The sequence below is a fragment of the Canis lupus genome, chromosome 4, assembly GCF_003254725.2.
Source record: "Canis lupus dingo isolate Sandy chromosome 4, ASM325472v2, whole genome shotgun sequence".
NCBI lineage: Eukaryota > Metazoa > Chordata > Mammalia > Carnivora > Canidae > Canis > Canis lupus.
The window spans coordinates 3,679,792-3,693,929 of NC_064246.1; the positions used below are offsets into that span (position 1 = coordinate 3,679,792).

Below are 14,138 nucleotides of genomic sequence, written 5' to 3' on the forward strand. Positions count from 1 at the left end.
AGAGATTTTGTATAACCGATTGAACATTTCAGGCTTTCCCAAATTCTCACAATTTAGAGGAACAATTTGATGCAGACCGTTGCACATATATTTTTGGCCACATCTATACTCGCCGCACCAGTAAGGGGATTGTTAGGGCCAAAAGTATGAGCATTCTAAGGCCATCAATGCATGTGCCGCAAACAGCTTTCCAGAAATAAAGGTGGTACCAATTTATACTCTAACCAGGGAACAGTGATACCACTTATCTCACCTGACCCTTGTCAGCACCAACTAAAAAATGTTTGTCAATTTCCCAGTTGGAAAAATGAGGCCTCCATGTCTTTTCTGGTGTTTTCTCTCTGATCAATTTTCTCTCTTCTCTCTCTCTCCCTCTCCCTCTCACAGGACTTCCTCTACTGAACCTCTCTTTCTCTGCTGAGCTTCGTCCAGCCCATAAAACCCACCTCAGATTCACCCACCTCAGATTTGTTTGCATCTCCTGACTCTGCCTTGCGGTGAGATGTTCTGCATGGTTTTCTTGTTCCTCATTACACCTTAAATGCCCTGAGAACAGATCCAGATCCTTCTGCAGTGTGTTCCACATCTTAGAGTTTAAGAATGTTGAATTACATTTCTGTGTAATATAGGGAGAGCCATTCTTGAGCCATGTTAATAATGATGCATTAAGAAGTAAAGCTTGATGGGACAGATGTTTATTTACTTAAAAAACAAACTTTGTGGGCGCCTGGGTGGCTCAGTGGTTGAGCATTTGCCTTTGGCTCAGGTTGTGATCCTGGGGTCCTGGGATCGAGTCCCACGTCGAGCTCCTTGCATGGAGCCTGCTTCTCCTCCCTCTTCCTATGTCTCTGCCTCTCTGTGTCTCTCATGAATAAATAAAAAAAATCTTTTAAAAAGTGAACTTTTAACGGCAAAGGTGATTTCTTACTAAAAGAAGTATGTAAGGGAAATTCTGCAATATTCTTTGCTCTTATTTAAAGGTGGGATCAAATGAACAATATTCCATCAAATGGCCATGAAAGCATGTATAATTCTGTTTTTGTAAAAACAAACAATACAGTAGTGGTGCCTGGGTGGCTCAGCCAGTTAAGCATCTGCCTTCAGCTCTGGTCATGATCCTGGGGTCTTAGGATGGAGCGCCGTGTTGGGCTTCCTGCTCAGTTGAGAGCCTGCTTCTCCCTCTCCCTCTGCAGCCCCCCGGCCCCAGTTCCTGCTCTCTCTCAAAAATGATAAATGGGATCCCTGGGTGGCTCAGCAGCTTTAGTGCCTGCCTTCAGCCCAGGGCATGATCCTGGAGTCTCGGGATCGAGTCCCGCATCAGGCTCCCTGCATGGAGCCTGCCTCTCCCTCTGCCTGTGTCTCTGCCTCTCTCTCTGTGTCTCTAATGAATAAATAAAAATGATAAATAAAAACCCTAAAAAAACAATATAGTCATTCATATTCATGTAAAGCATATATACCTATTCACAAAAAAGTCTGGAAGTATGTATAACAAAATTGTTAATAATGGATATTTTCTAATTGTTTATGATTGTTTCTTTGGATGCTTTAAAAAATATTTTTAAATGTCACAGAAAAATAAAGGATTGAAATCTCCAAGTCCTGCATTAAATATATTGGAGCGCAAAGGTCATCTCTGACACCACCTTTGTAAGATTCAGTGTTGGTGAGATTCTTTCCTTTGGTGTCAAGAAAAGGAATACAAATATTAATAAATAATATAAAGAAGAAAGACATCAGTAAGGTTTCTGCAAAGCTCCTTTAAGCCTTCTAGTGTAGGAGAAGCTTTTCTTTGAACTTTGACCATTTATTACTTTGTTTGAAAAGAAATGATGTGCTGAAAATCTATCGGTTTCCCTTTTGTATTTTCTGTGACACAAATCACAAACCATTTACTGAATTGCAATCGACACGAAACATCAACACTAGTGAATTTAAAGCTGCCTGCTTTAGAATCATAAACTATAATTAGCTCCCTGGTGGACTTAAGTGGAGAAACATGTTTTGTTTTGTTTTGTATCGTATCAAATGTATTTCGTCCTATACTGCCTTAAACACCTATCACGTAATGGTGCACATAAAAGGCTAGGCTGGGCGATGCCTTGGGGAAGAAACAATTGCGGGGAGAGAGAGACATAGGACCAAAGAAGCTTTCATCAGAAATGGGGGGAAATGGGATTATTATCTGATGCCTCTCAAAAAACAAGCACAGGGGTGCTATATAGCTGATAGCTACAGCTCAGAAATTGTTTGCCAAATGAGTGAAGAAGAACTATGCAACAAGGGACACTTGTTGTTTTTAAATAATTTCTACACCCAACGTGGGGCTTGAACTCACAACCCCAGAGATCAAGAGTTGCACGCTCTACCCACTGATCTGGCCAGGCACCCACTGATAGATTTGTTAATACTGTTTGATGAATCTTAGGACCTGAAGAGAGAAAATTAAAGGAAAAAGAATGTTGCTGTGTCTCCTGACAGTAAAGAGGTATTGGGAGAAAACACTACAGCATTGGTCTTAAAATACAAAAGAAGGGATTGATTCTAGACTTGGGGGAGGAGAAGGGAGGGCTATTTCAAAAAGGAAGTTACTCGGATTGTCTAATGAGGGTCCTCACTTGCCATATTTTGACACTTGACTGGTGTACTTTCTGCTGATGCAGAGCCAGAATGGAACACACCATCAACGTACAATGACTTCCTATTTTAGAAGCCAAAGCCCTAGAAAACCCACTCTCTGTGAGTCTAGTCTGAGTACTGGTTTACACTTGGAGAGAGTTTGTCAGAGGAGAAAGCAAGATTTCCCAGTGCCTCTTCATCCCACCACAGTCATTTATGGAGGGAGGGGCTAAGATACAACCAGCCCCTCCATAGGGGCTCAGAGTCCTTAGTCCAGGATCATTCCAACCTGTGTCATGTGGGGCTCACTAAATCTCAGTGCTCCAAACTCCTACAGCCTGACTTCTCTAGGCATTTCACATCTACAGACTTCTGATTCCTCATCCATGAAATGAAAATGATAATTTCTATATCTCATGAATTAAATGCGATAAATGATATGAAAGCATTTTTGTTAGATCTTATGTAAAGATGTTAGGTTTTACATTTATTATTTTTTTTAAGGACACTGGGAAGAAAAGAGTCCCCATGTAATCTGGCCCCTGCTGAAATCTTCCAGCTCCCTTCCTTCTCCATTGCCCTCCCCTACCCACATTTATCCCCAGATCACTAAGCTCAGGCCTGCCTCAGGGCCTTTGCACCAGCTAGCTTTTCTCCCTGGAGTCCTCCTTCCTCATTTCTTCACATGACTGGCTCCTTTGCATTGTTCAGGTCCCCGTGCACCTTTTTAGCTGAAAGCAGGATCCTCCTCTGCCAGGAAAAATCCTATTACCCTTGTTTATTTTCCTCAAGGCACACCTACCACCATAAGTAATGACTTATTTATTTGTGGTTTTTGTCTGCCACTCCCAACTAGTATATAAACTCCAAGAGGAAAGAGACTTTGCTGTCTGATGTCACCACTTCATCCCAGGCACAAAGCAGGTGCTCAGTAATATCTGTTGAGTAAATCAAATGAATGAAGAGTGTGTCATGGAGAAATAGTCCAATTAGAAACCTCTGAGCAGCCTAAGAAGAGCTACCCAGAAAATTTCAAATCAACCAAAACTTTTTTTTTTTTTTTTTTTTTAGTGCTAACTGAGCATATACAAGGCAGAAGAAAGACACCTGATTGCTATGGAGAAGGAGTAGTAACCTGTGTATCACAGAGATTAATAACAGCTTTAGAGGCATGCCAACTGGCTGTCAGTACCAGGTAGCATGGTACAGGTGTGCAACTTGGACAGGTAACTGAGATCGCCAAGGCCATACCCTCACTCCCTGAACAGGGGCAGAGAGATCTATTTCATAAGGTTGTTACAAGGATTGAATGAGATCATCCATTAAAGCCTCTTCCCAGGGCATGATGGGCAGGCAACAAAGGATTAAGAGCTGTGGATAAGCGAGCATAACCAACGGCCTTTTTAAAAGCCTTAGTTCTCAACCTTGGCTACCAGATAGAACTCTTCCTCCCCTCAGAGCCCCACCTCCACCCCCAGGGAAATTCACAAAATCCTAACTCTGGCCCCACCCTCGAGGATCCTTAATTAATTGGTCTGGGGTGCAAGAGGGACATGGGAGTTTTTTTTTAAGATTTTATTTATTTATTCATAGACACAGAGAGAGAGGCAGAGGGAGATGCAGGCTCCACGCAGGGAGCCCCATGTGGGACTCGATCCAGAGTCTCCAGGATCACACCCCAGGCTGCAGCACGGCGCCAAACCGCTGCGCCAACGGGGCTGCCCGACATGGGAATTTTTAAAGGCTTCACTGGGAATTCTAATATGCAGCTGGGGTTGAAGACTATTTCCTTAAAGACAGCTGTGGGGTAAGCTCTTAGAAGGGTCTGCCAAGATTACGTTTTGGAATCAGAGCTACTTTTCTTTGAGAGATAGGGTGTCTGTTTGGTGATTAAGTCTTTGAGCAGAAAACATTTCCCCACACTCAGCAGTAGATGTGTGGGTTTTCCTACAGGGTGTTTCCTGTCCTCTCTCCTTAATCTTCATCCTCTCTCTCATACACATTTACGCAGACTTTAAAGAAGCGTTTAGGAATCAAGAATGTTCGCTGACAAGGTGTGGCTCAGGTCACTTAAAACATCAGGTAAGAAACAGTCTGTGTCCAACGGCACACCATATAACTCCAGTGTGGGGCTGGCAGGTTTTAAAATACTGGTCAATTAAGAGTTAATTGTGAATTGGAACAAGATTCAGGATTCACAGAGGTCATGATTAGTTGAGCCTAGAAATTGGCTCCAGTCAGGATGTTGGCAGTGGATCACAGACTGACTTAATGTGTCTCCCTGCAGGGTAGGTGCTGTTTTATCTTGTACACCCTGGCTTTTCGAGAGCTATTTCTACATGGTTGTTTCCCTCCGGTGTGCTCAGGACCACTGGGAGCTTCTAGATCATTTATAATAAGTTCCCCAGGATACATAGTTAATTCATACAATTAAATAGTAAACATCTTTCCATTGGCAACTTTGCAACTAGCAAAATATTGTGGTCCTGAAATAAAACACCTCTATCCCAGGTGTCTACAAATTATCAGATTTGGAGCTTGCAAAATACGAACAAAGTATCAGAGTAGAGCGGAATACTTCTGCAGTAATGTGTGTTAAGGTTGTAAATTTGTGCTTTTTTCTATGTGTGGTTTCCAATGTGGTTGGAAATAAATATATTTAAAATGTCAGTTTATGGCTTTGATAAATCACTGGGGTGCATGTACACATCACATTATTCATCGGAGGTAGTTTATATGCTCTGAGCTGGAAAATGATGAACTATTTTTATCTCCCAAGAAACTAACCCAAAGGCTTTTAGTGGGCGTTTGATCTTTTAACCAAAGGGAAAAACAATCCCATTTCATTCTCTCTCTCTCAAATACCCTTTAAAGGAGACATCAAGCACTGGGGAGTCTGACTGACAAATTGGAAGGATCTGGGATAGTAAATCATGCTGCACCTCAATTTTGTCATCAAACAAAACTGGAGCATAGAGGGCATTTTAAGAGAAAAACAAACTTAGATAAGAAAGGACCCAGGTAAAAATAAAGCATAGAATTCCATGGGAATTTGGCTTCAGAAATTATGTGAAAAAGACATATTAACAAAGTGTCATTTAATGGACCTAATTTGAAAAAAATAACGATCCTAGTTTACATTCATTTCTGTGGGGAAATTCGGTATGGGTTGGGCAAGTGCTCAATTATGCGAGGTTGTCGGAAAGTCATCCTTGAAAAACTGGCCTAGTGTCGAGAAAGTGCAGGAAGTGTGGTCTGTGTGATATCTACTGCCACCAGATGGGGGACAAGGAGAGGTTTATATTTTCAATTTGGGGGATACTTTCTAAAAACTGAGTCTTACTCCTTTCATGCCAGACTGTTTTCATTTTGAAAACCTATATGAAAACGCTGTAAAACTTTAATGGCTCCTTTAGCAGAGTAAACTGAACGTGATTTAAGTTGTTGTATCAATCCAGGGCATCACAGTGGGTGTCCTCCTCCTTGTGCTCTGCACCCCCTCCCCCAGTTGTTTGCTTCTGCACTCACTAGCTCCACGAAGGAGGCTTTGCTTTTCTAGTGGTAGCTGATTCTGATTTGCATTTGTTTCCTTTGCCTGATTTCAAACCGTCAGCTGTCATTTCTCACAGTCTGTCTCATCCGTCCTTCCACAGCAGTGCCTAGCATGCTCCCGACAGCGCTTATTCTAACCAGCTAGAAGCCAGATTGCAGACAACTCAGGTTTTCAAAGACGAGGATTAAATAAAATCCAGGCTCTGAGTTAAGGCCTGGAGCCTGATCTAGGGAAAGTAGCAAACTTTTTGTGAAAGTTACTGCAGTGTTCAGAGACTGACTTTGGAGATGGGGCCAGGGATAGGGGTGGTGGTGGGAGCGTGGGCTTTGGCTTCCTTCCAGATTCGGGCCGTATCTGAGATAGCTGACCGGCACCCCACTGTATGACTCCAACATTCAATGTGGTTACTACCCGGCCACTGCGTCTGACCAGTAGAGAGGCAGCCTAGTGCAGTGGTTGGGACTGAGCTCCTGGCCAGGCCCTGGGCTTGAGTCCCACTTAGGATTCCTGTGACCCAGCACTGCTTCTGTAACATCCACCTGGTGAGGAAAGTAAGTTCTGAGTTGTCACGTGCACTCTTTCTAAGCGGCTTTTTAAAGGGCTCAGAACAGGGCCTGGTACACAGTAAGTGCTAAATTAGTGTTTGTAACTAAAATGATAAAATAAATCTTAAGTTGCTACCCTCATTCAAAGACTGAAATATGTGGATCAGCTTTTGCCTATTTATCCAAGAGCAAAGCCATTAAGTCAGTGTGTCTCATCTACCTGTTTAGGAAAAACAAAAACAAAAACAAAACTCCAACCAAACACCTGAACACTCACTCTTGTGTGCAGAGTACTATGCCAGCTGCCAAAGGTACCAACTTCAATAGCACCATCTGCTCTCAATAATATCACTTGCTATCACTGTGAGGAGTTTATTCTCTTCAAAAGTTTTCCATTTCATTTTGACATAGGGAAAGTTTTTTAAGAGACAAGTGAAATCTGATGAAAGTTAATCTATCAATAAGAACTTTATAAACGTTATAGATATTCCTAAATAACTTATCATATCCATTTCCATTTTAGCTCACATTCCACATTAGTGGGGAGGGTGCTAGTCCTTTCAAAGTTTAAATACACATTTTTTTTAATTAGAAAAGAAATATGTGCTTATTGCAGAAAATCTGAAAATTCAGATGAGCATAGGGGGAAAAAATTCATGCCCTTAGCACCCAGGTGAATCAGCCTTTTACGGATGTCCTTGGTCATTTTGCCACACGTTGTATACATTTATTTGCCTACATCTAATCATTTGTTATATATGGATTTGTAGATACAGGTTAAAGTTTTGGGAAGAGAGATTTTTCTGATATCCACTCATGTTAGAAATTTTAAAAATAGAAAAGAGTGGAAAGAAAACAAAAATTGACTGCTTGTGTGCCAAAGATGCTTTCTCCTCCTCATATTACCCAGGGAGGGTTTTTTTTTTTTTTTTTAAGGATTTTATTTACTTATTCATAAGAGATACAGAGAGGGGCAGAGACACAGCTAGAGGGAGAAGCAGGCTCCCTGCAGGGAACCTGATGTGGGACTGGATCCCAGGACCCTGGGAACACAACCTGAGCTGAAGGCAGACCCTCAACCACTGAGCCACCCAGGCGTCCCCAGCAAGGTGCTTCTAATCTGAGCTTGTCTGCTGTGGCATTTGTGAGAGAGGATAAATGCTGGCCAGCGGTCTTAGCCTCAGGTAAGGGTGGGGTGTGGTCCAGGGAAGGCTAGTTCCCGCGGGTGTCTAGATGGGACCCTGACATTGGCCCTGTCCCGTGAAACCCGGTGGGAAGGCTCCACTGCAAGTTCATCTGGCTCAGTTTCCCCTTTGACTTCTCTCATCAGGGTAGTGCCTGAACTAGAACCAGGATACCAACTTGTCTCCCAGAGCTGTACTTTTGCCACGTGGCCTCCTTAGGGAACCTGGCACACAGTAGGTCCTTAATAAATAAAAATCCACTGAATGAAAAAAAAAATCACCTAGAGTCTCACCACCCAGAGATAACTGTTACTAACACCATGTTTCTTTCCTTCCTTCCTTCCTTCCTTCCTTCCTTCCTTCCTTCCTTCCTTCCTTCCTTCCTCCTTCCTTCCTCCCTCCTCCTTCCCTCCCCTTCCTTCCCTTCCACTCCCTTCCCTTTCCTTTCCTTCCTTCCTTCTTTTCCCTTCCCTTTCCTCCCCTCCCCTCCCCTTCCTTCCCTTCCATTCCCTTCCCTTTCCTTTCCTTTCCTTCCTTCCTCTTTCTCTCTTAAGTGGAGCCCAAGGTAGAGCTTGAACTCACAACCCTGAGATTAAGACCTGAGCTGAGATCAAGGGGCAGATGCTTGGGCACCTGAGTGGCTCAGAGGTTGAACGTCTGCCTTTGGCTCAGGCCATGATCCCAGCGTCCTGGAATCAAGTCCTGCATTGGGCTCCCCACAGGGAGCCTGCTTCTCCCTCTGCCTGTGTCTCTGCCTCTTTCTCTGTGTCTCATGAATAAAAATAAAATCTTAAAAAAAAAAAAAAAAGAGGCAGATGCTTAACAGACTGGGCCCCCTGGGCACCGATAACATCATGTTTCTAAGGGGGAAAAAAAAAAGTTGAGAATACATCCCAAGTTCTGATTTTCAGCATGGTCATGTGTGCCCAGTCCAAGTAGATCTGGTGACGGATTACCCTGGGGGTTTTAGGGTCCACCACCCTCCCCCTATAAAAGAAAGAAACAAAACCCTGATGACTCAGCCCTTCAATAGGTGTTTTAAAAGGTATAGAAAACATTAATGAGGTTTTTCTGTATTTTAATCATTCTTTTGGTAGCCTATGTTAATGCTCACTCCAGATGTTCTCTGTGATCAACTAATATGAAATCTGAAGATTGCCAAAGTTTCCAACTTAAAGTAACAAGTGGGGGAGGAGAAAGATCTTCATGTTGCTCTGGTTAAATACACCAACAGCAGAAAGGGGCTCACAGTATGGGGCGCCAGGGCACAGGGCGGGAATGGAGGCAATGGCTGGCTACCCTGGCTGGCCTCAGCCCCCTTGCCTTCTTCTACCTGGCAGTTTTCCATCCATGCTAACTCTGAAGGAGGAGGGTTTGCTCTGTTCTGACTGGTGCCCCATCCTAAACTTTTCCTATCAAGAACCCAGCTGTGACCCTCATGAGCCAAGTCAGGTTAGCATGGAGAAAAGACTCTGATACCTTTTGTGAAATCTGGTTAACATTTCCTTGCAGTTCCCTGCGGCCTGTGGTTGGAAAGTTTCTCTTGTCCATAATACAGATTTTTAAAATTAATGACAAACAGATTTGCAAATTATCTTTAGTTTAGCTGTGCCAGTTATCAGAGAAACCCAGACATCTGTCGAATCAGTCCTTTACCTGAAAGGGGATCTCCAGTACTGTCTGGAAAGCCATTTTCTTCTCCCTGTCAACCAGAAAGCAACCTTCATTAGAATCACACCCATACGTGAATGGAGATATTATCAATTTTCCAACGTAGTTAAATTTCCACCAAAGCCCAGCAGGGTGGGTGGCGATGGATCTCAAAAACAGTAAAGGGCAGGGACCGCTGCGTCTCCCTCTAGAATAGAAGCTCCTGGAAGTGAGGGGCATTTATCTGTTTGCTCCCTGTGCTGGGTCATCCATGCCCAGAACAGTGCCTGGCACATGGTAGACACTGATAGATGAACAATGTGCTGGTGTTTTACTTTTATTTCACACTAGGGATGACTTTTCTCTTGTTCCCTATCTACTCTTTGCTTGGGCTTGTTGTCAGTCTAGGTTGTAATTTGTTTACGTGTCTATTCTATTTATTTTTAAAAATATTTTATTTATTTATTTATTTATTTTAAATATTTTATTTATTTATGAGAGATACAGAGCCAGGGTTGGCGGGAGGGTAGAGACACAGGCAGAGGGAGAAGCAGGCTCCACGCAGTGAGCCCAATGTGGGACTCAATCCCGGGTCTCCAGGATCACACCCTGGGCTGAAGGCGGCACTAAACCGCTGAGCCACCCGGGCTGCCCTATTCTTTTTTTTCTTTTTTTAAGATCTTATTTATTTATTCATGAGAGACACAGAGATAGAGGCAGAGACACAGGCAGGGGGAGAAGCAGGCTCTCTGCAAGGAGCCCAATATGGGACTTGATCCCAGGACCCCAGGATCACGTTCAACCACTGAGCCACCCAGGTGGTCCTTCTATTGTATTTAAAAAAAATATATATATATATATATATATATATATATATATATAATCTCAGAACAGCAAGGAGAAACTGTCAAAAGGCAGTGTCCAAGTATCTGCAGAGATGATAGCGTTTCTGCCCTTCTACCGGGGGTTCTATTTTTACAAGTAGGGCCAGGCCACCAGATATGGTACGTGGAGGGATTTACTCTGACCTGGTTGGAGGATGTGTGTGCACAAATGAGTTTTCAATGACATCAGTAGAGGAGACCATCCTCAGGATGCGTCTGTTTGTGTTAACTCCATCTTTGTACAATGGAAACCCCTCCCAATAGCTACTATGACCCCCTTCCATCAGGTTCTGGAAGCAGCACTGGAATTGCGTCCAAAAGCCCTGGTCTCTGCATCCTCCTTTGTGGATTGGGGGGGTCACATATAGGCTCGTCACCAAAGACCTCTGCATTCTCAGTATCCTCCTTAAAGATGTGTGACTTTAAAAGGTGTCGATCTTTTAAATAGTCTTCTCTTCATCTTCTGAGAAACCCTCTCCCTCATTCCGAGCTCATATATTCCCATGTCTCAGCAGCGTAGATACACTCATCTAATTATGAGCCTCCTTTTATCCCCACATGAGCAGCATTCCTGTGTTTAACCAGCCAGATTCCGCATCCACCCTCCCCCCCCAATCTAAATATTTCTTATTTCTGTTTGAGCCTTGCTCCTCGTCACTGTCCTAACTGGGATGAAAAGCAACCTGCTCACTCTGATGCGTACACTGGGTAAAGGTTATAGGAAGTTTGTGAAAGAACAACAATCTCCTTTTTACTTTTTCAAGGCTCTACAATGGTAGGGCCACTGTTGGACCGGTCATGTAAGGACCTGCCTTCTCACATCCGCACAACTGCAGCAGGATGGGGCAGGCCCGCTCTTTTATCAGCAGACTCATGGTTCTGTTCCCCGAACCGGAAACGTGCAGGGAGCAAACAGAAACAGGACCTTCAGCTGGTGTTTAGAGACACAAATGTTAAAACTTGACAGACTCTGTGGTACAACGGGGATCACTGCCAACACATGAGCATTCCTTTAACAAAAGACTACGTTAACATGGATTTGACTGGATTTCTCATAACCTGGAGAAAATTTGTATCAGAGACAACATCTGGCCAGAATCATCCCTGTGAGAGAGACAAGGGATGTGACATGACACAGAATGAAGTGTGAACATTGATGGAGACAGAATACAGAAGAATATCTATTATCTCTGTTCTTACTCTGATTATTATGTTATGCTACTTCTTAGGTTAGTTGTCCAAGAGTGAAATCAGAAAAGACTTATTTTTGCATTTTTAAAAAATGGCCTTTACTCAACACCTCTTGATGAAGCACCTGATATGCACCAGCTCCCCATGTCAGAACCTATATACAAAGATAAATCTGAACCCCTGACCTCAAGGCCTGCCATCAGATATGCTGGGGAAATAGAGATGCACATAAATAACTAAAGTATAAGGCAGAGGTGATGAGTTCCAATAGGGATGCATAGACCCAATCAGAGAGGAGACGTTTCCTCTGACAGGAAAAAAAACAGAGGAGATTTCTCCAGAGATGTTTGAGATGAACTTTGCTGAGGATCTGGACAGTGGGTACTTGGAGGCAAGGCATTGAGCTGGAGGCCCACGTGAGCTACCAAGGAAGTGGCAACATGGTGCCCATAGGGCACTTTGAGGCAAAGGCCATGAGAAGCAATAGAAGGAGATGCTCTGAGGCCAGACTGAGGCTGGGAGGGATTTACTCTGACCTGGTTGTCTAAGGAGCTGGGCTTCATCTCACAGACAATGGGGGGGGGGGGGGAGCGGTCACTCAGGAGCTCTTTGCCAGAAGCAGGCATGCTCAGAGCTATCCAGGAGCAAAGCAGGAAATGCCACCTGGCTGTGTGCACAGCACAGGAACACGGCAGCTAGAGAGCCATGTACAGGCCAGGTGACTGTGGGTGTGGTGGGGGAGAACAAGATGGCCTCAAAGGTGACAATTAAGGAGACCCTACACAGCTCATCTAGGAAAGGAAGCCACTGCAGAGAAAGGGTCATGAGGTGTAAATCAAGAGCAAGTTTTGAAGAGTGATGGTTAAGACCATAAGATGTAAAAAAAAAAAAAAAAAAAAGACCATGAGATGTCCGTGGGTGTTGAAAACAGGGTGCTGGCCCTTGAGAGAGACCAAGGCCGGAGATGAAAATATGGATGTTGACAGGATTGTGGAAGGAGAGAGAGAGACACTGGAGAGCAGGACGTGCGGTCAGAGCCAAATTTAGCAGAGAGATGGACACGAAAACCGCTTCTGCCAGGTGGGTGGGGAGGATACGGGGGGGTCCGCCTGCTGGGCTCCCCTCCCTCGGCCCTTCTGTCTGCCAAAATTTCTCTTATCTTTGAGCTCCCAGCTCAGACATCACTTCCTCTTAGAAAGCCTTCTGCAAGGCCCCAGACTGGGTTCCGTGTTGGGGTGCTCCCACGGCATCCTGTCTATGCCACCCCAAGGGACGCTTGCTCCACTGGCTGTGGGGGTTTGAGGTGTCTCTCTCACGCCCTCGACCTTGAACTACCAGACAAGGGCCCCTGTCCATGCCGTGTCCTGTGATTAGCACATCTGAGGCAGATAACACGTAATATCTGTGGAAGCGACGGCGAGTGGGAGGAGGAAGGAAAGAGGACACAAATGGGGTGTGGAGTCTCTTCCCCAGGCCAGGGGATGAATTTCCGCCCTCGTGATGCTCTCCCTATGCCTCCCTCATGCCCTCCAATCCTCCTTGGTGGCCTCGTCTTCTTGGTCACTGATTCTGCAGCCTGCCCCCTGCTCCACTGTTCTGGCCTCACCTGGATTCCTGTCCACTCAGTCATGTGTTTCAAAACATCCTAGATTTTTCTTCCAGCAGTGCGCCTCTGTAGGCCAATCTTTAGCTCTGCCCTCCCTTCCCCCCAACTTGCTCTAAACTGCTGAGTGCTGCTTTGGAAAAAGAAGTGACAAACCTTCCACATTCATAGGATCACATATCTGACCTCAGCTGGACCTCAGCTGCTCCTTGGCCGTGTTTGGATCTTCCTTCCAGCTGTCCTCCTTCAGGCCCTCTCGAGTTCTGTTCCAAACCTTCTCCACTCTGCTGAAGGCCTCATCCCCATTTGTGTCTCTTCTCCAGAGAGGTGGCTGGGCCAGTGGATTCATCCTCACTCTCCTCCTTCTCCCATCTCCAAAGAGATGGTGTCTTTTCACCTTCAAGCCCCAACCTTTATCCTTGAACTATGGTCCTGTGAAGATGTTTTCAATGGCTCTTACCGGGAAGGGTGGGACATATCTTCTCCATCTCTATATGGCTTAGCACTGAGCTTACGTGCTGTGTTCAGAAATATTAGGTCAATATAATGGAATCCAGCGTCGTCACCAGGGGGTCTCTCACTATAGCACAGGTCTTGCCTCCAAGATCACGTCAGACCTGATGAGTGGTCTGAGGTGGACAAGGGAGCAGAGGATCAGCTCATGGATGAGAGCTGGGATACAGAGAATGTGGCAGGTTCTGTGATGTTTCTGGAAACAGTTAATGGGAGGGATTTCCAAAAGGAAACTGGGCTCCACCTGGATATCAGAGAGATGTCCTGTACCAGTAGAAAGTATAGGCAGGTGATCCCTGGTGATGGGCAGAGCCACTACCAGTCCTCAGGAGGTGTACTGGTGTTGGGAACCTAACACTGGCCTGGTTGTAGTAACTGGAGTCCAGGGGACTGGAG

At 44.7% G+C, this 14,138-nt stretch overlaps 1 protein-coding gene across 7 annotated transcripts in view; it reads right to left on the minus strand.

Annotated features, from left to right (window-relative positions):
• Nucleotides 1–14,138, minus strand: part of EDARADD (EDAR associated death domain) — a 149,841-nt gene that overhangs the window by 4,323 nt on the left and 131,380 nt on the right. For all 7 annotated transcript variants that reach the window (XM_049108746.1, XM_025448530.3, XM_049108747.1 and 4 more), the window contains one exon: nt 9,558–9,603. In XM_049108746.1, coding sequence (XP_048964703.1) covers nt 9,558–9,603 — 46 coding nt within the window. The remainder of the gene's footprint in view (nt 1–9,557; nt 9,604–14,138) is intronic.